This window comes from Lepidochelys kempii, chromosome 19 (genome assembly GCF_965140265.1).
Source record: "Lepidochelys kempii isolate rLepKem1 chromosome 19, rLepKem1.hap2, whole genome shotgun sequence".
NCBI lineage: Eukaryota > Metazoa > Chordata > Testudines > Cheloniidae > Lepidochelys > Lepidochelys kempii.
The window spans coordinates 4844200-4869506 of NC_133274.1; the positions used below are offsets into that span (position 1 = coordinate 4844200).

The 25307-nt window shown below is 42.5% G+C and overlaps 1 protein-coding gene across 10 annotated transcripts in view; it reads left to right on the plus strand.

Annotated features, from left to right (window-relative positions):
- The window catches only part of CSMD2 (CUB and Sushi multiple domains 2), a 548097-nt gene that overhangs the window by 167087 nt on the left and 355703 nt on the right, over positions 1-25307 (plus strand). For all 10 annotated transcript variants that reach the window (XM_073317325.1, XM_073317326.1, XM_073317333.1 and 7 more), the window contains one exon: positions 3897-4104. In XM_073317325.1, the coding sequence (XP_073173426.1) occupies positions 3897-4104 (208 nt within the window). The remainder of the gene's footprint in view (positions 1-3896; positions 4105-25307) is intronic.

The following is a 25307-nucleotide window of genomic DNA, read 5'->3' on the forward strand; positions in this document are numbered from 1 at the left end:
TGTTTTCTCTTGATCCTCCTCCTTTATTTGCTCTAATAGCTTCTGCTAATAGAGTCTAGTTGTAGAAGAAGATTACGTGTAGCAAACAGCAGTTCCCATTTCCAACCGGTAAATGCCTTCAGCTTTAATGACACATCTGCTTTTTCCATAGGTTTTACTTTCCTATTTTTAAGTAGCATACGCTCATAGTTCATTCTAGAAGGGCAGCGTGCGTGAATTACTGCATAAGGTTTTACTAAACTCCAGGATGCGTGTGTTCCTATCCAGTCTGCTTGGTTTTAATGCTGATTGCTAATGCCAAGAGGGCAAAGAATTAGGACCAAACATTCAAAGGGACTAACATGCAGCCTCTGAAATTGCACTCCCATTTTTATGCATCTGTTTTTCTGTTCCCCCGAACTGTGGCTCACATGCACAAAATTGCTGTTGGCTGGGCAAATGGAGTAATCATTAAAACTGGCTTTGTCTGTGCCCTTTAGTTTCTTGGGCATCTCCTTATCCCATTGCCACAGGCACATAGTAGCCTGTGCTCTGAAATGTGGGCTTTTGGATGGAGAAAACGAGAACAATGAAAAATTGCAGATGCAGTTTTAGTTTCTGAAAATGTGACCCTTAAAGGCAAAACAGTCAATGCTCTTATATAGTATACACGTGTCAAGATCGGGAGCTGCTTGTGGGAGGGAATGTAAGTTTGAAAGCTGTAAACAAAAGGGAAAAACGAATAAATTTTGCTTAATGCTCAACTCAGACATGGGTTCAGAGCTTTGACTCAGATGTGAACTTCATTGGATTTGCATCCTGCTTAGGACAGATTATATTGGGGAAAAGATGTGCTGATGCGGGAAACTGAAGCAGAGGACAGGCAGAATGGGAAAGCGGAGAATGAAAATGGGAGCAGAGAGATGAAGAAAGATTCTGCTGATAGAGTGCACCCTCATAGTATATACAACACCACCTGGCTGTACCAGCTTCTGCAGAGCTCCTCTGTTCCCATGTATGTGGCACAGGCATCTCTTTGGGTTGGAAACCCTTTGTGTTTAACCCAGCTCTCCTTCTGAAGGAAACAATGGCTCAAAGGACAGGAGGGGAAAAAAAATGGTTTCATGCATTTTTGTGAACCCACAAATTCCGTTTGAACTTCACAAGGTTCATCCATCCCTAGCAGACAGCGAGAAGAGGGAGCTACTGAGGATGACTCAAGGTGGCTTAATTAGGAGTAAAGAGTAAGAACTGAGAAAGAGAACTCGGACAGAATGTCAGGAAAGAACTTGATGTATTAGGCTGTGTGGAACTGCTTCCCCCAGGAAGTGGTAGAAGCTCTGTCACTTGGGATGTCTAAAATTAGACTGAACAAATCACTAGTAAGTGTACAATAGGGAATAAGCTTTCGCTCGCAGGCAGATGGACTGGATGACCTAATAGGTCATTGTATCCTGTAACGTCTTTGTATCTTAATGGGTATAGAAAACAAAACAAAAAAAACAAATCCACTGCCAGCTAGTAAAATACAGCCAATTAATATTTTATAGCTATGATGGCACCAATAGGCTATATTTTAATGGTTCTAACATCACAACCCTGAAATACGACTTTAAGTGTGATGGGGGAGAAGAAAAGAAGCTGCATCACTCTTACGGTGTTTTAACTTCAGGTGTGCTCTGAACCATCTCTTTTGTCCCAATCCCTCCACAAACAGTGGCCCCTGTCCTACAATGAGCTCCCATATTGGCAGATCCCAGCATTCAAGCCGAACTACGTTAGCCTCATTGTGGGACTCCACATGAGTCCAGGGGTTTGCCCGTGCAGAGCTCGTGGCAGGATCAAGCGCAGTGGATGGTTCTGTAACTCTGGAGTTCAAGGTGTGTCTGTATAGTTGGTGTGTGCAATATATACAGATATCATGATGGAGCGATACTGAGACCACAGTTAAGCTTGTATAAAGGGTCTTAATTTCAGGGAGAGTCATTTATTCTATGTAGGGCCAAAAATTAAAACAACCCTGCCCCCCAAGTTAGGTTTGTAAGTCCAAATTTAGGCATCTGCCCTAGATTTTGAAAAGCCCTGAGCACCCAACATTTCCCATTGCCTTCTTTGGGTGGTGAGGAATTCTCAATCAGGCAGATGCCTAAGGTGTATTTAGGTCGCTGAAATTAGCCACCTGTTTTCAAAAATCTTGACCTATATAAACATTTCCTGTAAAAGTTTTCTTCTTGGAGTGGGGCAAATATCTGACATCAGAGTATTACAAATAATAAATCAACATCCATTAAAGGCAGATGGGATTTTTTAAAAGGATTTAAAGAAAAATATTTACAGGTATTTTAAGAAGACTCAGCAATGTGTGTATGACTACCCAATGCAATCCTATGATTTCATATTGGCGTAACCCCTGTATTATCTTTCCCTCAGCCCCTTCATTGCTCTTGTTTATTGTGTTAAATCTTAGATTGGACGCATGGACAGAGTTTACTATCCTCATCATCTTATCCTGCACTAATGCCCATGGTGTCCAAATACCCACAGTTCTTCAATGCAAGAACTTTGTCTCTTACTGCTCTCTCAATTGCTATGCAGTCCTATGTTGTTAAATACTTTATTAATCATACAAATTCAGTTTTAAAGGTGTTGTGATCCACCAAATATATAAAATGCAACTCTCAATTGCACAGATATCACCACGGGCATCACTGCATAATAGCACAGTTCTCTAAAGCACTGTTTTCCTAGGTGCTGTATACATACCTGTAATAACCGTGTCACATGCTGCTTATTCTGCCTACCTATCTGAGGGTTCTGTTGGCATGAAGAGGAACTTAAGCTTTACTCTTATAGTTATCTTGTCATTATCCTCTGTATAATAGACACCTACATGTCAGAAATCAGTTGTTCTGTAGAGCTGCAGCAGGCCAGCTTCTCATCTAATTCAAATTGGCATAGTTCCACTGAAATCAAGGTAGCTGTGCCAATTGAGACCTCCCTGGGGATCTGGGTGGACGTTTGCAATAACACTGGTTTCTCTGGTGGGTTTGGAGAGGGGTGAGAACCCTGTGAAGTTTGGTGGGTGTTCCCTACTCTAACTTTTCCACCTCTGGAAAGGGTCTTCTGGTTTGGGAGGAAAAGCAGGTATGCCATTGATGTGACACATCCACTTTCTAGTCCACATCTCCATCAAAACTCATGCCAGCCATGTTGGGTCTCTTCTTCCACACCATGGTGAGGAGCACTGGAGTTGTAGAAGCTAGAGGTGTCAGAGGTCTGTTGGATCATGTTTGTTCCACTCCTGCCCCTGGCTACTGCAGGGTTACCCATGGCTACAGAATGATGGAGGCTTGAGTAGCCGGTTTGGGAAATGTAAACATGTCACCTCTCTGTCTTCTGGTGAGAGGCATCTCTTCACATGCCATGCACTTGCTGAATGTTCTAATGCCCATATGTGTCTGATCAATGTGCCAATAAAAAAATCACAGCACTTGAAAAGAAAAAGAACAACAACAACAACGAAAAACAAATACCAAAGTATTTTTTTAAGAGTTCAGCCTTGATCTTTGCAGTGCACTCCAATCTCCCCAATCTGGCATTATGTTTTGCATAGTACCTTTTTGATTTATGCTACTCTCTCCAGCCTTGGTTTAGTTATTGTTATGTTCCAATCAATGGCCTTTTAAAATCTCCTTCCCCCGCCGTTTGAGTTTTGGAGACATTATTGATCACGATTTCCCTCCGTTGTCTCAAATGTGGCATATGAGTCATTCCCCCACCCCCTCTCAAAGCCTTAACACATGGAAGGGAAGAAAAAAAAAACCCTCAAGGCTGTGTTGCTCCAATGCCTTGCTGGCATATTTGCATCATGCTCCCTTCCAGCAAAACACCCATGATATGTATTTTCTGCCTTTCAGCCGATGATGCTTGTGGAGGGACGTTACGGGGACAGAGTGGAATTATCTCCAGTCTTCATTATCCCTCAGAGTATGGCAATAATGCAGACTGTACATGGACTATCCTAGCAGAGCCTGGAGACACCATTGCTCTGGTTTTCATGGATTTTCAATTAGAAGATGGATATGACTTTTTAGAAGTCACTGGAACAGAGGGATCCTCACTCTGGTAAGTGAGTGGCTGTATGTCCTTTTATGGCTGTACACGTTTAAGTATATCTGCACATGTATAACTTTAGGTGTGAAATTAACTGCAGCGGGATCCAGTGTGCACTTCACCTCGTACCTGAACGTCACGGTCAGCACTAGCAGTGGTTACAGCCACAATTCGAGATTTTAAAGTACATTGTAATGAAAAATCTCTGCATATATTTTTATGGCTTTAGTTGAGTTTTACAGTGAATGATGTCTGCTTTGAAGCATGGTCTTTCTTAGAGTCCTGTGGTGTGTAGTTGGTTAACTAGATTAAAAACCTGTGGATGTAGAAATCTTGAACTTGCTTTCTGCTCAATTGTTTTCTGATTATTGGTAAATCTACTGCTGACAAGTTAACTTTACTGTTAACGACCCTGTGGCACATGTGCTACTGTTTGATTTGCTTTATATACAGCAGGATGCAGACAGAATTTAAGTATTCCTATTCTCTCGTCCCATTAAGTCTAGTTTGATTACTCCACAAATGTGCATGCTTTGAGAGAACGGGTTTATTTTGTTGGTAAGAAACTTATTCCGCTGCAATCATTTCATTTCTTTTGCTTTCTTCAAGGTAACAATGATGTCTCCACGGTCAGGGCTATGAAATTTCAGGTCGGGGTTCGTAGCATAAATTTGATAGCTGACGTATGAACTAATAGCGTCTAACAAAAAAAAAAAATTGCAGGATACCCCATGTTGATGATTTAGGTTTGTTAATGTTTGGGTTCCGCAGTTGATCACATTATAAAGATCTCGTTTGACATTAATAGTGTTTCGCCGGTGGTTGAACCTCTTGAGATTTTTTCAGCTGCATTTTGAATTCCCTTGCTGCTTAGTGGAATGGAATGTAAAAAGGAGGAGCCCAGTGTGCTCACTGTGTGAGGTCTTGTGTACACGACGAAGACTTCATGGTTCAGTTATGCCGGCAAAGCCATCTAGTGGAGGCCCAGCATGTGCTGACAATAGGAATTATTTTCAGAGTGTGGTTAAACTGGCAATCCAAACAACGTAAACTGTACAGGCAAAAGGTCTCTGGCTGGTGTAAGCTGCAGCTATATCTGTGTGTGTGTGTGTGTGAGAGAGAGAGAGAGAGAGAGCGAGCGTTCGAACATAGATATGTCAATTACAGCTGTGGGGTTTTTTGTGGGTTTTTTTTTTAAACACTCTTAAGGGACATAGCTATGCTAGGAAAACATTGTAGCATACACTAGGCTTCAGATGCATGTGTAACAAATGAAGATGGACACATGGTGAAAGCTCCAGATCCCATCACCTCCTATCTCCAATGGAAGTTCAAGTCTGGAATCTAGTTCTGTAGCTGGTTCTTACTTTGGATTCAGGGTGTTGGGGGCGGCCCGTTACAGAAATTTTGCAGAGGTTTGGACTGAGATCTGAGCTTTGTGGTTCAGGCCCATCTTTAGTGCTAAGAGAATTATCTTTTGTGTGGTTTGAAAACAAGACATGTAAGCTCCTGTAAATATAAAAAGAAAAGGAGTACTTGTGGCACCTTAGAGGCTAACCAATTTATTTGAGCATGAGCTTTTGTGAGCTACAGCTCACTTCATCGAATGCATTCAGTGGAAAATACAGTGTGGAGATTTATATACATAGAGAACATGAAACAATGGGTGTTACCATACACACTGTAACCAAAGTGATCACTTAAGGTGAGCTATTACCAGCAGGAGAGCCGGGGGTGGGGTGGGGGGGAACCTTTTGTAGCGATGATCAAGGTGGGCCATTTCCAGCAGTTGACAAGAATGACTGAGGAATAGTGGGGAGTGGGGAGGGACTTTCTTGTCAGCTGATGGAAATGGCCCACCTTGATTAATACTACAAAAGGTTCTCCCTTCACCCCCCCCCCCCCCGCCCCGCTCTCCTGCTGGTAATAGCTCACCTTACCTGATCACTTTGGTTACAGTGTGTATGGTAACACCCATTGTTTCATGTTCTCTATGTATATAAATCTCCACACTGTATTTTCCACTGAATGCATCCGATGAAGTGAGCTGTAGCTCACGAAAGCTTATTGTCAGATAAATTTGTTAGTCTCTAAGGTGCCACAAGTCCTCCTTTTCCTTTTGCGAATACAGACTAACACGGCTGCTACTTTGAAACCTGTAAATATAAACTATTTGATTTTGCGTTCTCCTCTGAGAATAATTGAAAGAGAAATAAGCATCATCATAGAAGAGAGGAGTGGAAGGAAGGAGATCTTCACTGTTTTCCTTCCCAGTTTTGGAAAGCATTAGAATAAAAGTGATGCTTAAGGAAGATTCATTTAAGGAGTAGGGCCATTAAATTATGAGGTTTGTCATAGCCCACTGGGCCACTCATAAGAGAGAGAGAGCTCCATCTGTGAGTTGCAAAGGCTGGGGCGCTGGAACAATTTGTAAACTGGGGGCACTGAGAGCCATTGAACCAAACTGTAAATGCTGTATATAATGGAATCCAGTTCAAGCCAGGGGGTGCGGCAGGACCCCTATTTCCAACATCTGTGTGCAGAGATGCAGTGGTTTGGTTCTCTGGTGACTTGAGATTTTCTCATTGGATTCCCTTGGTGATAAATAAGTTAGCTCAATATCCTCATGCTTGCTTAGACACTGTACCTCTCTACTTGTCAAGGCCTGAATATGGGGCACAGTGTGCAAGGCCCCCAAAAGAGGAGGGGAGAAACATTACTCATGCAAGAGACTTAAAATGCCGTGGGCTTCATCTCTTTAGTGCAGCTGATTCCTCCTGCATCCTCAGAACTGTGATTGTTATTTTGGGTGTAAATAATTTCTCAAAAAGTGTGTGTTGGGGGCCACACACCAAATATGTGTGGAATGGAGGTCACTTTGCCACTAAAATGAGTGGGGTCTTGTGAAACGAGGGGCACCTGAGAGATGTGTTGAGCACTCTTCCAGAGGCTGCAGAGTTATCTGAGGCATTGGAAATGGCAACAGGGTAGAGAACCAGGTCCAGGTGGAAGGAGCAGATGAGAGAATTAATCTGAGTCAGTTTCAGAGTTGTAAAGCATTTTTGCAGAACCATTATTTCCTGCACCTGAACGAAAGGCTGGTGGATTGATGGGCAGAGATAGAAATCATAAGGGATACCCAGTATTGGAAACAGCTGGTAATAGGAGAGCTGAAGATAAGGAGGGCAGAGTTTAAATGAGAGGTTACTGTGGAGGTTCTTCACGGCCAAAACAACTCACCACTGCAGTTGCTATAGAGGAGAACAATGCAGGGAACATCAATTTAATATACAAAAGGTCAGACTAGATGGCCCCAAACAGTCATTCCCACACAGCCTTCTCCTCCACACCCCTGAGTCCCTCAGCTCTTGTGGGCAGTCAAGTGCTCAGTGCCTGGTGGGTTCATGTACTGCTTTCTGCTCACTCAACAAGGAGTTAAAACTTGTAGCTACTGATTGATGGAGACGACTGTTCTTTGGGACCCCTCCCTGTCTCAGGAAGGGGAAGAATTAAATGTCTAAAATAATTAAAGAAATAACCTGGGATTACCAGATATAAGATTAAATTACGATGATTTACAAGGGTCCTGTCACTGCTACAATACCTGAAGAAGAGCCTGGCGTAAGCTCGAAAGCTTGTCTTTTTCGCCAACAGAGGTTGGCCCAATAAAAGATCTTACCTTACCCACCTTGTCTCATTAACATTCATTTATGTAATTTATACTTGCCTGGCAAATATGGGGGATTAAGATTAATATTAGGTAGCGGCCATTTATTATGTACCAGTTGTTTACTGTTCCCCAGGACACCTTTGAAAATTAGATGTAGGTGTTTTATGAGCAAACTGTTTTAATTAGCATACATTAATATTTTAAGGCACTCTTACTTCTTAGCTATTCGGCACTTCATGAAGGATCAGTAGGCTGTGCGATACAGCAGGGCTGGAAGTTATCGGGTGGACTCTGAAGACAAACATTCTTCAACTTGTGCGTGTTGCTTCCTGAAAGTAAAACCACACTTGTTTGGGGAAACCTATGTTAAAACCAAATGATAACAGGGAATGCATTCACAATCCATAGACACACATTTTCAAAGCATCTAAGTGACTTAGGCTCACAGTTGCCAAAATCCCTTTTGAAAATGGGACTTCGGTGCTTTCGAAAATGTTACCCCAACATTTACTTCTTCAGGGGTGAGACTCACCCCCAAGCAGAAGGCCCACACGTGGACTGTGCTCTGCTGAGGACGTTAAAATAGGTGGTACATATCCAGTGACTCTCTTCCCTCAGTGGACTGCCATTGGGGTTTAGTTTAAAGACCAACACTATGAGCTGTGTCCAGTGGATCGGCCGCTACAGCAGGACACTCAAGACCCTCTGAACTTGTGCAGGTGTGAATTTCACTCTTAAGAGTCCATGGCAAGGTTTGTTTTCCAAGGCGCATTCTTCACTCCTCCTATATTTGTGAAATACACACAGGCAAGATTTATAGGCTCCAGTCAATTTGAGGGACCCAGTTTAGTATTCTCCAGAAGCAAACTTGTCAATTCCATAGGCAGAATTACAGAGTCTTTTTTAAATTTCACTTTTCAAAGCTGGCTGTCGCTACCCTGAGCCTGGTAATTAAATTCAGATGACTCATTTTTTCCCATTTTTAAATAATTTTTGCCTGTGGGGAAAAACTGAAGCTCATATCTCCTCTTTAAATATGTTGATATAATTCAGCTTGAAAATATTGCTAGAAACCCCTTCTTCTTTCTTTTTTTTTAATTTGCTTTATGAAAACCTAGTTTTAATTATTGGTAATGTGGCAGATAAACTCCTGGCCAAATAAACCATTACATCTAAGTACCTCGCAACTACAATGTTTCATTTAATAAGTATTATAAACTGTTTTAATCAAGTCCAGAAATGCATTCAAATAAACAAAATCCAATCTAGCCCACTCTCCCACAGAATCACTCATGTCTCGTTCAAGCTACAGAATATTACAATGAAAAAATGAACAAGAGCACCAAGCCATGCAAATTATGAGAGTTTGGTTCGGGCCGGTGCCATTACTGCTATCTTCCTCCAAGAATGGATTGAGCTACACATCTAGAGCCAAATTCTGCAGCACTCAGGCATTGAAAGGCAGCACAAAGGTGCTAACCATTGTACCAGAGAATAGATTTGAGACTCTGTGGGACAGACTGCATTTCTTACCCGTTCCGCCCTGGGTTGAGGTTCTGCCGAAGAGTGGGGGAGAGCAAATTTAAATCACTCAAGGGCTTCGGTGCAAGTCCACCTTCTGCAATTTATGCTCACAGTGCATGTCTGTAGGAAATGCTTTGAAAGTGAATGTGAGCTACATCTCTCTTAACAAGAATATAATTTAGCTCAGTTGGCTAAGTTGGCCTAGGAAGGATGGTCCCATGACTAAGACACTGGCCTGGCACTTGTGAGATTTAGATTCTCTACTTTGCTGCAGACTGTATGTGCCTTTGGACATGTTACTCAATCTCGCTGCCTCTGTCCCCCATCTGTAAAATGGGGATAATGCTTCTTTCCCCCACTCTTATCTCTGTAATGTCTGCTGAGATTGTAATATATAGGGTGGTGACTGTGTCATGCTATACATCTGGGCAGCGCCCAGCACAATGAGGCCTCTGTGCACTGCTGACATACAGCTAACCAGGAATAACAATGAGGAAAACCGTGGAGTAATACAAGTTAATAAAAGGATACGTCAGTTTTACTATGTTTTAGATGTCATGAAGGAGTGAATGGGAGCCGATAATCTTCTGGGAAGGTTCTTGCAAGTTAACGATGACGCTTGCTGAGTTCTAACACTAAACTAACTCTGATTAATTTTTAATAGGCAAAGTGCTTGGACTGACTAAATATCTTGAGGGGGAGACAAGTACTTTATGCTGCTTTCCCACACAACCAAAAAAAGTCATCTATAGGTAGAAAATCTGGAGGGAAACACATTAGAATCAGGCTGTTTTTTGACTGGGAGAAGAATTAAATCCAAACTTTTCAGGGACAAGACGGTAAAGACAGGAGATATAAATTGCTAGTGTCTATTGGTTGTATCACAATGTGCTTAGGCTGCTCAGGTGAGATCGGGGCTCCATTGCGCGAGGTGGAATACAAACACGTAGCAAGGAAAGAGGCCACACATCAAAATGCTTACAGACAAAATAGACAAAGTATGGAAGAAAGTAAGTATTATCCCATTTTACAGATGAGGACTGAAGCCCAGAGACAGACAGCTTCTATTAGATGGTAAGCTGTTTGGGGCAGAGATTGTCTTTTTGTTCTGTGTTTGTCCTGGGGCCTAGCACAAAGGCGTGCTGATCCATGACTTGGGTTCCTAGAGGAGATGGTAATATAAATAATGAATAATATCAACAGAATGTGTATTGTCCAGTGTGTGACAATACAAGCATCATCTGCGTGCCCCCCTCTGCTGCTTTGTGAGAAGCACCTGTAGCAGTGAAAGAGGATGCTACCGATTTTGTGCCTTTCTGCAGAGTCTGCTAGCAATGGTGCCACTTAGTGCCAAATTGTATCCTGAATCTGAATTTGAACGTAGATTTCCCTAGAACCAAGTGACTTGTCACTCCATGCCAATTCATTTCAATGATGAAGCTGTATTCCCATCCCCTCCAAAAGGAATTAGTGTTATTTAAAAAACAAAACACTAATGTTCATTTGTTTGACTGCAGCATGCTGTCTGGAATGCTGTGATGTTGATTCAGTATTTCTTGATTGATTGTGTGTCTCTTACGGGCCTAATCTTCAGCTGAGAATTAGCCCTGAGATGTAAGGAGTTTTGAAATGTTCATTATGAAAGATAAACTCCTTTTTTTAAAACGACATTAGGTAAGTGGACTTCCTAGATTGTGAGAACTCAGGAAGGCAAGAAAGTGTAATAACCCAGACTGGAATTCAGCCGGAAGGATGCGTCCTTACTGTCCCCCTTCTATTGCTGCAAAAAGTAGTGTGTGTTCTTGTGGAGCGAAATTCATCCCTGTATGGAAGAGCAGCAAAAAGCATATGCACCACTCAAGTCCCACATGAGCACTCTAAATAGGATGCAAGTGGCACATAGCCCTTGGGTTAGTTTTCTGTACAGGGTAAATCTAATTATAAGTCATCAGGACATTAGGTTTAGGTCCCATATGAAAATCAGAACCTCCGATAGCACAGCACCTCTTAGTGCCATGCTGGGGAATCGCATAATACTGACTCACAAGGATGCTAGGCAGGCGAGTGGAGCTCTCTCTTTTTTTTTTTAGCATAAGAAACAGATTCAGGTGCTTACATCGAGAGGTCCTGAGCCCAGTGCTCACAAGGACGATGTAAGAAATGGACATTCTGATACAATTGTAGTGAAAAGCCATCGGTGGTTTTTTCTCAGAAATATTACGCTGGTAGAGTTTTGAGTATTTGCAATTGAGATTTTTAATCAAACGTCATTAAATAATGATGATTACATGAGTAATAAATATACTATAATAATTTTAAAATGCATGCAATTGTTTAATGTAGCTGCTCTTGGCCATTTGGAAGATGAATATAGTGTTTAAAAGTGTGATATGTTTGTTTTTTTTATAATATTAGCTGATCATCATTAAACATTTATACAAAACAAAAGTTTCCTGAATGATCAATTTTTACAACTATTCTATCCCTGGAATGTGAATCTGTCACAGTTGCTGTAGTTAATTATTGCTTTACAGCCAAATGTTATTCCCTCTAATGGTTACAAACTGCTTCTGATTTTAGTGCTTAAAGCTCATATAGCTTGGTGGGAGAATCAGAGATTTCTACTTTTCATATCTAGGTAGAAAAAGAGTCTTATATTCTGTGGCAAAGTTAAAAATAAATCTGCCAATTTCTTTGAACTTTTGAGAGCAGTTGTGTATTTGGGGAAATAATGAGGTCAGTAAACTCAACAGAGAAACCAAACCTGAAACTGCTTTGGGAATTCAAAAAATGTTTGGTAAATGTTATTATTTTGTTTAAAATGATATATTGTATTAATAAATAAATACATTAACATATACTTTTAAACAAAATATAAATTGTATTATATTTATTGATTTTACGTTAATAAATTTATTTAGAATTATATATTAATTTTGGCCTGGTTTTGAACATATTTTGTTGGTTTGAGAGAATGGTCCAGTGACTAGCTTTGCCACCCACCTGCTGTGTCACTTCACCTCTCTGTACCTTTCTTTCCCCTTCCACCCTCTGTCTATCTAGATTGTAAACTTTTCAGGGCAGGGATTCTCTCTTACCATATGTATGTACAGTGCCCAGTGCAATGAGATCGAGATCTCACCGAGAGGGTAGGAGGCACTATACAAACCATATTGTTATGGGTTTGGCAAAACCTCCCTGAAGGCTTTCATTTAGAGAGGTAGGTATATAGACACTGACTGTGTATAGTGCTTTTCATGTGTGGATCTCGGTGCATTGTACAAATCTGTGGGTAAGTATCATACTTAGATTTACTATAGATTCATAGTTGATAAAGCCAGAAGCATTGTAATCACCTAGTGTGACCTCTTGTATAACAGAAGTCCTAGATATTCTCTGAATTAATTCCTGTTTGAACTAGAACAGATTTTTTAAAAAAATCTAATCTTGATTTAAAAATTGCAGGAGATGGAGAATCCACCACAACTCTTGGGAAGTTATTCCAATGGTTAATTAGCCTCACTGATTTTTTTTTTAAAAAAGTACTTTATTTTTGTCTGAATTTATAACTGAAAAAGTCTTGTGATGAAACCACTGGACTAGGTCATGAGTGCTGAGTTCAATTCCCACCTCTGCCAGGCTCCCTCAACCAGTCTGTGCTTCAGTTTTGTGTCTGCAAACTGGGGATTGTAATTCTTCTGTGCTAACAGGGAAGTTGTGAGATGTCACTCATTAACGTGGTAAACAAAAAACATGTGAACTTACCGAAGTACCTGGTTCTTTATGAAATGTTCTCTAATTTAAACACTCAACTCCAGTGGTGACGCAAAAGAACTATATGAGAAACTAGCAGCCCGGACATGTGGGGCCAGAGGGCACAGGGCAAGCCTTGCTTCTGTTAACCCAGTGCGAGGAGCACCCTGGATATCTCCTTCCATAGAGCAGGATGCAGATGGTCTGGTGCACTGAAATAACACACACATCCAAGTAACATCCGGGCCCTGGAAGGGTGCAATGACATGATAAGGCATAACGGCTTCCCAAGGAGTTGTTATGATATGTCTGCTAAAAGGCTGAATGTATAAGTAATTGTGTTCTATGACATGGCATAACTTATGTCAGCTATCTAATATGTAAGCTGCACTATATTGCTGTGAGATGCCAGCATTGAAAGGAGTGTGGTGACTGCTTTTAATTCGGATTTTTCTGTCCCATGTGAGTCAGGGTAGCTGAAAAGGCTAAAAATAAACTCTGTAAGGCAAAACATCACATTCACTGTCTGTAGCTCCTGTCTTTTAAGGGAGTCTATGTTCTACAAGCATGGATGCTCACAAAACCCCAGTAGGATGTGATGGTCACCAGGTGATAGGCAAACGGAGGTGCAGAAGCTTGTGACTTGCGCAATTGTACTTGAGCCAGTGGTGTACTGGGAAGACAATCCAGAAGTTCCGAACCCTTGGCTTCTTCTCTAACAAGCATACCCTACGCCCTCCTCGGAGCTGGGCATGGAGCCCACGAGTCCTGATTCCCAGAGCCCAACTCAAACTACAGACAAAACTTTATAACACAAAATGTTTAAGTGTCCTTTCTTCAGTCCCCCACCTCCCTTCAGAGAGTTGGGGGAATTAGGAATTCTTTTCTAATCTCATAATGGCTGCGGCCATGACAAAACCAGAATGGGATGTTGAATCCCTGCTGTGTTTCAGGTATTCAGGATGAGGAAGTTGGGCATCTTAGGTACCTTGCAGCCCTTAGGTATATAAAAATCTTCTGCTTAGTTTGATGTGTTGGCTAAAATTTCTTAACAGGATCCTCCTTCTCCTCCTCCTCCCACTCCCAGAATTGTCCTGTGGACAGTGGGTGGAATACATGCCTTTTCCCTGCCCTACCCCCACCTCATATGTATCATATTGCCTCTATATAAATGCATGGTATGCCCACATCACGAATATGGCATGCAGATGTGGTTGCCTCATCTCAAAAAAGATATATTGGAATTGGAAAAGGTACAGAAAAGGCCAACAAAAATGATTAGGGGTATGAAACAACTTCCACATGAGGAGAGATTAATAAGACTGGGACTCTTGAGCTTGGAAAAGAGACTACTAAGGGGGGATATGATAGAGGTCTATAAAATCGTGACTGGTGTGGAGAAAGTAAATAAGGAAGTGTTATTTACTCCCGATAACACAAGAACTAGGGGTCACCAAATGAAATTAATAGGCAGCAGGTTTAAATCAAACAAAAGGAAGTATTTCTTCACACAACGCACAGTCAACCTGTGGAATTCTTTGCCAGATGATGTTGTGAAGGCCAAGACTATAACTGGGTAAGTTCACAGTGGATAGGTCCATCAATGGCTATTAGCCAGGATGGGCAGGGATGCTAAACCATGTTAACTGGTGTATAATATTATCTGACTGGTTCTCCAGTATCAAATCTGCTTTTTGCTCACCTCTGATATCAGACATTCAAAACCACTGAATGGGCTAGTTCAATACTACATGTCATGGTCTACCCAGCAAACTGAGAAGAGCACAGTACCTGTTCTTCAGAGGGTGGGTGCTTACAGTTTCATTTCATGATGATACTTAGATTGCAAACTCTTTGGGTCAACCACACTCTTTGTTGTTGTTGTTCTGTGTCTGTACAGTGCCTAGCACAATGGGGTCCTAGTGTCCCTGACTAGAGCTCCTAAGTATAATAAATGATGATGAGGATTCATAGCCATTCATATTGCTGTTTTACATAGCTACTTGTAATGAATTGCAAGTTTTATTTGCATGGTTTATTTAATTGCATGGTTTATTTTCTTATGTCTGCAAGTGCTTTCTGATCCCCAACTTCCAACTTCCGGGCTTTCTAGAGAGAGTTTGCATTTGAGCGCTCTCTCAGGACCTGATCCAAATTCCAATGGAATGACGTTTGGCTTCACTGGTCTTTGGATCAGCTCCTTAGTTAAGCAGATAGCCCACTGCCTGTTGAAGTGTTTCTCTCTTTTCTATCACTGCTGCAGCTCAACTGCCCTAATCCTCCATTGCCCTGCACTTTGCGTAGTTGTTTTACACCAGAGGAGAGTGTGTTTAAGAATGCTTCCAGTTGCCAGTGGTTTGCACCGACTTTGCGTTCACTCTGCATTAGTGTGAATGATTACACAAGGTGCGGGTCAGCAGAGGATTAGGCCTACTGGTGTATTTTCATTTCATTTCAGTTTCCTAGCTAGTTGCCAGTCGCAACAGAGAGGCTGTAAATGATACAGCCCTATCGCTGGGTAACAATGGCTTACACCTATCTATTGTGCTTTCCTTGGGATTTGTCCTACCAGTGGTTACTTTTATTTGAAAGTTGACAACCGTTCTATCGTCCCGCTGCATGCAAGAGGCAGAAAACTTGAGATTAGTTATTGTGCTCCTTGAAATAACCTATTTCATCATGGGTTGAAGCCCAGATAATGCAAGTGTGAAAGTTTCCCTTTTTTGTGCAGTGAATTAGGTTTAAGAGCCAGTTAAATAACAGATACTTTTATCTGTAATATTTGGATGCTTTTCTTCCCTGGTCCTATTTTTCAGAGGACCGGGAATGAATAAAAAGTGTATGTGCGGTGGCTTTTTTTAATCCACTGTTTAAATGTCAGCTACATCTTCATCAGGGTGTGAAAACAGATTTCCTTATTCAGTTTGTGCACTTTTTAATTTTTTTAAAGAGCTCAGTAATGTTTAAAACTGGAAACAAATACTCTACAGATGGCTTTTTATTTTAGCGGTGATATATAAGTTGTTTCTTGCATGGCAAATCAATGTCTCCTAGCAAGCCCCCCCTCCCTTTTTTTAATCTTAGAATTTATATTCTGCAGAGATACAGCACCTTTCATTTAAGGATCTCAGAGCACTTTATAGAAATTAAAAAACTGGTCAGAAAAAATGGATATGTTTGATATTTTGAGGAAGAATAAGGAACATTTTCTGTGATTTTTTTTTTTTATTAAAGGGATTCTTCCCCCTTCCCCCCCACAACACACTCATCTTTTTACCAACCACTTTATTTACAACCCCTTTGTGAATCGGGTGAGTATTATTATACCCAGCTCCCAGGTGGGTAAATGGAGCAGTGGAGAGAGGCTGTGATCGCTGGGTAACACTTCCTATCATCCTGAACTCAAGACAAGTGATTCTCCATTGCTTTGAACCTCGTTCACTCATTCACACCAGTGCAAAGCAGGTATAAAATAGGCTGTCAGATCAGAATGGTAACATTTTACATTCTCATTGCCCTAGTATAAATAACCACAAATGATACAAAGCAATGGAGAATTAGACCCAAGGGAATTATTTTGGGGCTTGTCTATACACACAAGTTGTAACATTCTAACTATACCATTATAGATGGTACAACTTCCCTTAATGTGGACACAGTTATACTGGGAAGGGGAATAAGCTATACAGTTGTCTAAGGTATCTTTATATCAGTATAACTGTGTCTACACTATGCTTGTACTGGTATAACTGTATTGGTAGAAAATCACATCCCAACTGACATTGTTATGTGTAGATCAGGCATCTCTTGGGGGCCATCTGGGGTCAGTCCCAAGGGGCAGAGTTTTCTCCCTTTGATTTCAGGTGTAAAGGTAACGTTTACCACATCAGTATGCTTGTCTCTTGGAACCCCTAGGGTGAAGTAAATGAATGTTCCTCACTGCAGCATTCACAGATAAATCTGTGCTTTGATATGGAAAATTTAGTGTCATTTGCTGTAGGGGCCATAACAGTGCAGCTCTTTTCAGCTGCCTTAGTCTCATGTTATACCTTTCTTTCCTGTCTCTCTCAGATATTTCTACAGGTAGGCAGTTTCCAGTGGAATAAGCTCCAAAGCCGATAGGTGTTCCCCATATTCCAGGCTGCATTGGTTAATGTTTGTTTAGCACCTTGGAAGCCTAGAGTGGTATCTGATTGTATGCTCTTGCCTTCTCGGTGTTAAGTACCATGCACACCCATGCTGGCAGAGAAGGGCACTGGGGGACAGCATTTCTCCCATCAGAGGAGGAAGATCCCTCAATTTGTGTGAGCATGGGGAGAAGTTCACTCTACGCAGAGATCCTGCGCAAGGCCTGTGCATCATTTAAGTACCACTTAAGCCCAAACTCATAGGCATCATGTCGGTTCTGTTTGTGCCAGAGTGACTTTCGCTAGTTATGTTTCAGAGTAACAGCCGTGTTAGTCTGTATTCGCAAAAAGAAAAGGAGTACTTGTGGCACCTTAGAGACTAACCAATTTATTTGAGCATAAGCTTTTGTGAGCTACAGCTCACTTCATCGGATGCATACTGTGGAAACTGCAGAAGACATTATATACACAGAGAACATGAAACAATACCTCCTCCCATCCCACTCTCCTGCTGGTAATAGCTTATCTAAAGTGATCACTCTCCTTACAATGTGTATGATAATCAAGTTGGGCCATTTCCAGCACAAATCCAGGAGTATTGTTTCATGCTCTCTGTGTATATAATGTCTTCTGCAGTTTCCACAGTATGCATTCGATGAAGTGAGCTGTAGCTCACGAAAGCTTATGGTCAAATAAATTGGTTAGTCTCTAAGGTGCCACAAGTACTCCTTTTCGCTAGTTAGTGTATCTTTCAGGTTGAATTGCACCAGGCGGGGGCGCTGTCTGTTAAGAGTTCAAAAAACTCAGGAAGACTGACTGGAAATAGAAACGTTATTTTACTGTTATGATTTTCTTCAATCTCATGATTTTCACTGATTTTTTGGGGGGGTGGGGGTCTGTGTTGTGATTTTTGGACTCTGGGTCCGTGGAACTGCCCCTATCTGGAGAGACAGTCAGGAGGGCTGTCTGAAGTGAAGACTTCTCCGGGCCTGCAGCCAGCTTTGGAAATGCTAGTGACTTACCGCGCAGGCAGGGCTGTGCTATCATGTGAGGTTCCCTCTTTGTCTCTGGCAGGCATGCGTCAACTCGCTGGGATGATCCCGCCTCTGCCACTTGCTGGGCTGTGCTTTGGCCCTTGTTCTTCAGATTGCAGATTCATGTTAAAATAGGAATTGCAGGTCAGTGAACTGAACTCTCCGCAGTGGGAGGTAGCTGGCACGGCTCTTGTGCGTGTTCGTTCTACTGGCTGCGGTTTGGAGTTGGAGTTCATCTAAAACGCTCCCCCCCGGGTGGATCTCATGCAGCTGAGCTTTCTCATCTCAATACAGAAGCCAAGTTGGGAGGACGAAGAGCGTGATAACTTAGGGTATTTTATGGGCTGGGTTTAATATTGTCTGTCTTCATGTCGGCCTACTGCACTATATAAATAATAATAATAAAAAATGGAACTCTACAAGAGTTTTGCCCAAGTAAGCATTGCAGGATCAAGTTTGAATGGAGAGTGGGGGGAGGCTTCACAACAATCCCTTTGAGTGTCGGTCCACAGAGGGGCCTTAAGGCCCAGGAGGTATAAAGCCCAAATCTTGCAAAGATTTAGGCATGTGCTTAATTTTAAGCCTATGAGCAGTGACCCATGGAACTGCTGCACATGATTAAAATTAAGCATATGGCTTAATCTATGTAGGATCAGGACCTAAGTGGTTTGCCCAGGGTCGCATGGTGAGACTAATGCCTGGCTATTAATAGAACTCGGGAACATTGTCTCCTGGCCCGTTGTTCCCACTGTTAGAGCAATTGCATTCTGATATTGTTGCTGTGCTACTTAAACTTATCAATAGCAAAACGGGCCAGATTCGCTCAGCTAGTCCATACGTTTGGCCAAACTTCACGTTGACTCCTTGGTAACATGAGGTCACTTCCCTTCTGTGAACGCGGCTCTTGGAAACCCATTCCTTCCCCGATTAGCTTCTAAACTCTCTGATTTGCTTTTGTTTTTCCAAAGTTGTTGAGCCCTTGCAGCTCCCAGTGATTTCATCTGGACTGCAGGGTTCCTCCTGCTTCTGAAAGCCCAGCCCTGTCCAACTCGTTTGCCAGGAGCATGGCAGAGAGAGAGAGACTTTTGTAACAAATTACAATGAAAGGGCCCCTTGACCTCTCCCGCTTTGTTTCATGCAATAAAACATGATTAGATTTCTTATACCATTTCCTGACTAATCTTATTTTCCCATGCATTAATATGATTAATTCCATTTGCCTGATGGTAGAGGGCATTCCTATGAATATTCAGGCAATTTTCACAGCCTAAAAACATCTTCTCTCATGGTTTACAAGCTACACTAATCATCCTTTAATTGTCTTTATCGTCTTACTTTGTCCCTCTTTCATTTAACTGACACAATGCTCACCTCCCCTAAGCACAGAGAGCCCTGAATAACTAAGGTAGCTGTTTGGTGGACAGTGTCTGTGTGGGAAGGAGACTGCAGGACATGGAGAGGGACCTGCAGGCTTTCCAACAAGCAGAAATTAGCTTTCAGAAATCCCTGTCAGATAGCTGGAATGGTTGCTCCCTTCCTCTTCCCCCCCAAAGAAGAGGACAAGCTAAAGCTTGCTTCTAAAAATGTTGTTACTCACAGGCTAAAGAGAGGTCTCAGCAAGATTGCTCTTGTGTACAAACTTGGGTAAGACAAATCTTTGGATGGAAATGGGGCTACAAAGTGAGCAGTGGCTTAGTGATGAAGGGAAGACATGCTGAACAGGATTCTCCACTGCCTTGTACCTTGTGCAGGATTTTACATTTGGGCAACATGGGTGTAAACCACTATGATACTGATTTAGGCTGGGGGTGGCATTTCAGACCCATTTTGTACCAGTATAAATGACTACACAGTCTGCAAGCTGATGGAGAACCAGGACCTCTTTGTACGTATGGGGGCCTGATCCTCTGCTGTTGTAGTTTGGCATTAGTCCATCAAAGTCAATGGGGCTGTGCCAGTTTGCACCAGATGAGGATCTGACCACCTAGGACTTTGAGTTATTCTTGATGGGGCAGGAATCACATCATAATCCCTGAGTCATTTAAGGTGAGAGAGAGTTCCCAGCCCAGCCCACGGCTCAGCCTTTGGGTATAAATTTGGGATAGCTCTTTCTTGGTTAAGGCTGGTTCATGTCATCTGTACATGAGTCTCATAGAAGGGAACACTGTGATAATCTCGTCTGCCCTGCTATATAACACAGGTCCAAAACAATTCCTGTTTGGATGAGAGTAGATTCCGGCCATTTTACAGTTTTTATATTTAATGAATTTTGCATGTTTAATTTTGTTTTCCTCTCTTGGTTTGTTACAGCTCTTCCTCGTATGAAAGGATAGGAGGATGCCGCTTTACATGTGTTCTGGCCCTGTAGCTTTTCTTCCTGTGCCTTAGTTGGAAGTCACAACTAATTGATTCAGTTTGGGGCTAATTCGCATCGCTATTGTTTGTTTAAATTCATTTTAAATGTCAGATGCTAATGTATATCATGTACCATGATTAAGTCCAAACTCCAAACTCTCCTCTAATTTCCATAGCATGTTAATTCATGAGGGGGAGAAGAATTGCATTTACCATGCCTTCCACAGGCTGAAATTATGGAGACGTGCCATTAATTTTCTGGCAGAATCTCTCAAGTCTCATTTCTTATTCATATACATCTGTCCCATCTGAGCTTTACAAGTGCATGGAAGCCAAGGAGGACGTAGCTGCAGAGTGTCTGCAGGAGAGCTTTATTTATCGTTGTTGCAGTAATCATAGGGCGGTGCATGAGTGTATTATTTTGAGCCCTTTAAACAGAACTCCATGTTGATGTCCAGGGCAGTCCTGCACTTAGGATGGAAGAATCCCATGCACCGCTACAGAATAGGGACTGAGCAGCTAGGCAGAAGTTCTGCAGGTTATAGTGGATGAGAAGCTGAATATGAGGAAACTGTGTGTCCTTGTTGCCAAGAGGGCTAACGGCATTTTGGGCTGTATACGTAGGAGCATTCCCAGTAGATCGAGGGACGTGATCATTCCCTTCTGTTCGGCATTGGTGAGGTCTCATCTGGAGTACTGTGTCCAGTTTTGGGCCTCACACTATAAGAAGGATGTGGAAAAATTGGAAAGAGTCCAGCAAAGGGCAACAAAAATGATTAGGGGGCTGGAGCACATGATTGATGAGGAGAGGCTGAGGGAACTGGGATTATTTAGTCTGCAGAAGAGAAGAATGAGGGGGGATTTGATAGCTGCTTTCAACTACCTGAAGGGGGTTCCAAAGAAGATGAATCTAGACTGTTCTCAGTGATGGCAGTTGACAGAACAAGGAGCAATGGTCTCAAGTTGCAATGGGGGAGGTCTAGGTTGGATATTAGGAAAAAACTATTTCACTAGGAGGGTGGTGAAGCACTGGAATGGGTTACCTAGGAAGGTGGTGGAATCTCCATCCTTAGAAGTTTTTACAGCTCGACTTGACAAAGCCCTGGCTGGGATGATTTAGTTGGGGTTGGTCCTGCTTTGAGCAGGGGGTTGGACTAGATTCCTCCTGAGGTCCCTTCCAACCCTGATATTCTAGGATTCTATATTGTAACACTGACTTGGGGCCAGCTGTCCACTGAAGTCTCTTCTATATCAACGGTAGTTGGGTCAGAGTCATAAAAAGCAGCAAGTTGGCAGCAGACTAGCATCTAGATAGGGGAGGTCGTGCGTTTGAGACATTAGACTGAGCCTCAAGAGATATGGGTTCAATTCCTGGCTCTGCCCATATTTGCCATGGGATATCACTTAATTTCTCCTCTTCTGCTTGTATATATGTAAATCAATGCAGGGGGCTGGACTTGATGACTTCTTGCGGTCCCTTCCAGCCCTACTTTTCTATTCTGTGTTCTAGCCCTTTAGCACCTCCTTTGTCTGTCTTGTCTAGTCAGGGTGTAATCAAATGGGATTTGACAACTGGAGGGCATGTCAGAACAGAAGCCAGTAGTGCTAGTGAGGTCAGAGCAAAAGATGGCCTTCTGCCTCCACGTGCCTCTGATATAGCTACGGGGCTGTGCATATACCAGGGATAGGCAAATCAGTCCAGAACAGAATAAGAGCATGTTCTTGCTGTTCACTTCCCATGCTCCTACAACAAACCTTTCCCCTCTGTAATAGCGAACTATTCTGCCTGCTCATTCTGGTTCAGCTGGGAGTTGGAAATGCCAGCGTATTAATGGGATCGTTGGGTTGAGTTGGGAGACCTGTGAACCAATTCTTGGCTCTACCGCTGACCTGTATGAGCCTGTGGCCAAGTCTTCTCTGTGCCTCAGTTTCCCCTCCCACTTTGCTTAGCGTGTAAGCGCTTTGGGGGCAAGGGCTGTCTCTTACTTGGTGTTTGCTCAGTACCCAGCACAACAGAGCCCTGACCTCAGCTGAGCTTTCTCGGGCACTCCCATAATATAAATAGTAAGACCAAGAGAGAGTCTATTCTTTTTGTGATTTTGGTCAATATCAGTAGAACATTTGGTCATGATACCAACTTCTCCTCCCACCAAACTATTGTCTTCTGAGGGTCTTCCAATGCTAGTGTAGGCTGCATGTCTCTAATCCTGTGGAGCTATTGTCCCAGCTGAGTGTCTTCCCTTAGATGGCCTCCACCTGAAATGGAAAGAGATATTTTTTTAAATTTTGTTTTAGGTTTCAGAGAAAGACAGGGTCAGAAATTACTCCTAAATTAAGTATCCTCAAAGAAGCAGGAAGCAGGAAGGGGTATGAGATGGGAGGACAAATAAGGAACATTTCGGTGCTGAAAGAACTAGAAACATTAATTAAACGTATCAGATGCAAAGCCCTCTACTGTAGAAGCCATGAAACAAAGGCGCGTGTTATCGTAGCCATCTCTGCAACAGTACAGAGAGAGAGAGACGCTTTTGAGATTAAGGATGGGAAAAAGTATGTTTGGAGCCAGTCCATTGTCCTTATTTCAAGATATTTTTAATAGGTTTGTGTTTTCTCTAGCCAGTCTTTTGAAGTTTAACTTGACAAATACGCTGTAAATTAGGGAGGGCTTTTGTCCTTGAGTAACAACCTTTCAGGTGGAGTGAGAAATTATTCATCTGCTGCTGCTGTTGATTTATTTCAGGCCTGAGCTGCTATTTCTTTTAAAAGGAATAAATTCTGCTAATGATCAACCTGTTTGGAGGGCAGGGTTTTGCTCCACTGTACGTCTCGGAGTTATGGCTCTGGAAAAGTCCGTGGTTCATAAGAGAAAAGTCCCAGTCATATAAACAGGAGAAATAAAACAGTTATTCAAGGTGAGAGAAGGGCTTGCCATCTGTACTGCCCTTATGGAGTCACTGTTAGTTTATTATTATGGCAGCACCTAGAGACCCCACATGGCAAGAGACCGTGAAGAGCCTGCACTCGAAGATGACAAGACAGTCAAAGGATGGGACTGGAGAAAGAGAGTAACATCACACAAGAATTTTGTCAGACCCAAGAACTAGACCCTGGTCTATGGAGTCATAGCCCAGTTCCCTCACCACAAAGCATCCTTCCTCTCTTCGTTGAAAGATTATAGAGCTGGCTTGCAACTGAACTTTTCTGGCCACACTTGTTTTCTCTTCTTCCTTTGTTGACCCCTCTTGGTATGTGATCAGTTCATGCTTCCTTTTTCTTGACAGTAACATGGGGACCTGTTGCTGATTCAAACAAATGTCTTCAGCACTTCAATATCCAGAAGCAAGCTTCCCCCCCCCCCCATCTAGAAATGGGCACTGAAGCAAATTGCCAGACTGGAAAAAACCCTACATGCTTTGTGGGAGTCTGAATCCATTTCTAAGGGTTGAGTCTAAGCCCTTTCTCTACAATGAGCCGATCCAAACACCTCCCAAAATTATACCACCAAGGAGCAGGACAGTGAAAGGTGGGTTGGCAAGGTGGAGGACCAGGTGTGTTTAATAAAATTCAATCTTATTTCAGCAGGTGGCAAATGGACACTGATATGCTTCAGTGATTAGGAGGTATTTCCCATCTCTCCCTGGTACTCACATCCCTCTTGACCAACATGTATACAGCTCTTATCAATGCTCTTTGTGGTTTAGTTGCTCCTTAATGTAAACCTCTCAACTCCAAATCTCTAAGCCCCTCTCAAATGCTCAGTTGTAATGTGACCTCCCAGCACTGCGGGCAGCAAAGGGAGAAGCTGGTTTTCTGATTCACATGGACCACAGTCTGTTTGCTGCTTTTTTCTGGTGGTTTTTCTGATGATGTTTGAGCTCTCTAATGCCACAAAGTTTATGGTCTTCATTCTAATAGGCAGCATTGGTCTTTAAAGATCTCCTTGAATGCCAGACTTCACTGGGACATGTGTGTCCTCTCATTTTGTGGCTTTCATCTTGAACTTTGCTGTGACAGGCAGGGCTCTCCCCGTGGATGGTACTGTTGGGAGGTAAATAATATCTTTTTCCCCAGTGGATTCTGGCAGCAAAAGAAAGAGCAGGAGCTAACGGTATGAGAGAGCTCTCAAAGGTTATATCCAGAATCCAGAAATAATAACAGGTTAGCGTTAGAACAGGCATTTTGATTCAGCTTTCACAGATGTCACATCAGGTCAGGGTAAGGCAGGCTGCATTCTGCAGTGAGTATTTGTGGGATGGACACTGAACACAAAAGGTAGGCATGGTGGCTGGGGCCACATTTGTGTGTCTAAGCTGGATCAAGCATCACAGCAAATCTCTGGTATTGTTGTCATGGTAATTCCCGCAGTGAAAAAATGATTCTAGTTCTGAATAAATATTAGAAGGTTGAGGCAAAGTCAGGGAAGCCTTGGGAAATGAAGCTAAAATGGACAGTCTGTCCTTAACTCAGCATTGCCCAAAGAGTGGGGCCCCTTGAACAGTGTGGGGCTGAAGGATTTGCTGAGTGAGATGTGGATAGGCCTTTCACTTGGGCTTCGGAACTTCAGCATTCATTAGAAAGAAGTCAGCAGCTGCTAGGCATGTGATGGAAACCTTGAAAACAGAAGCTAAGTGTACCTACTGCAGCAATGCCTGCCTCAGTCTGCAGAGAGCTTGAAACTATGGGTCTGCCGTGTGAACTTCCCCATTCGTTTCAGTGGGTGCTACCTTGGATGCTAGCGATGATACATTAAAT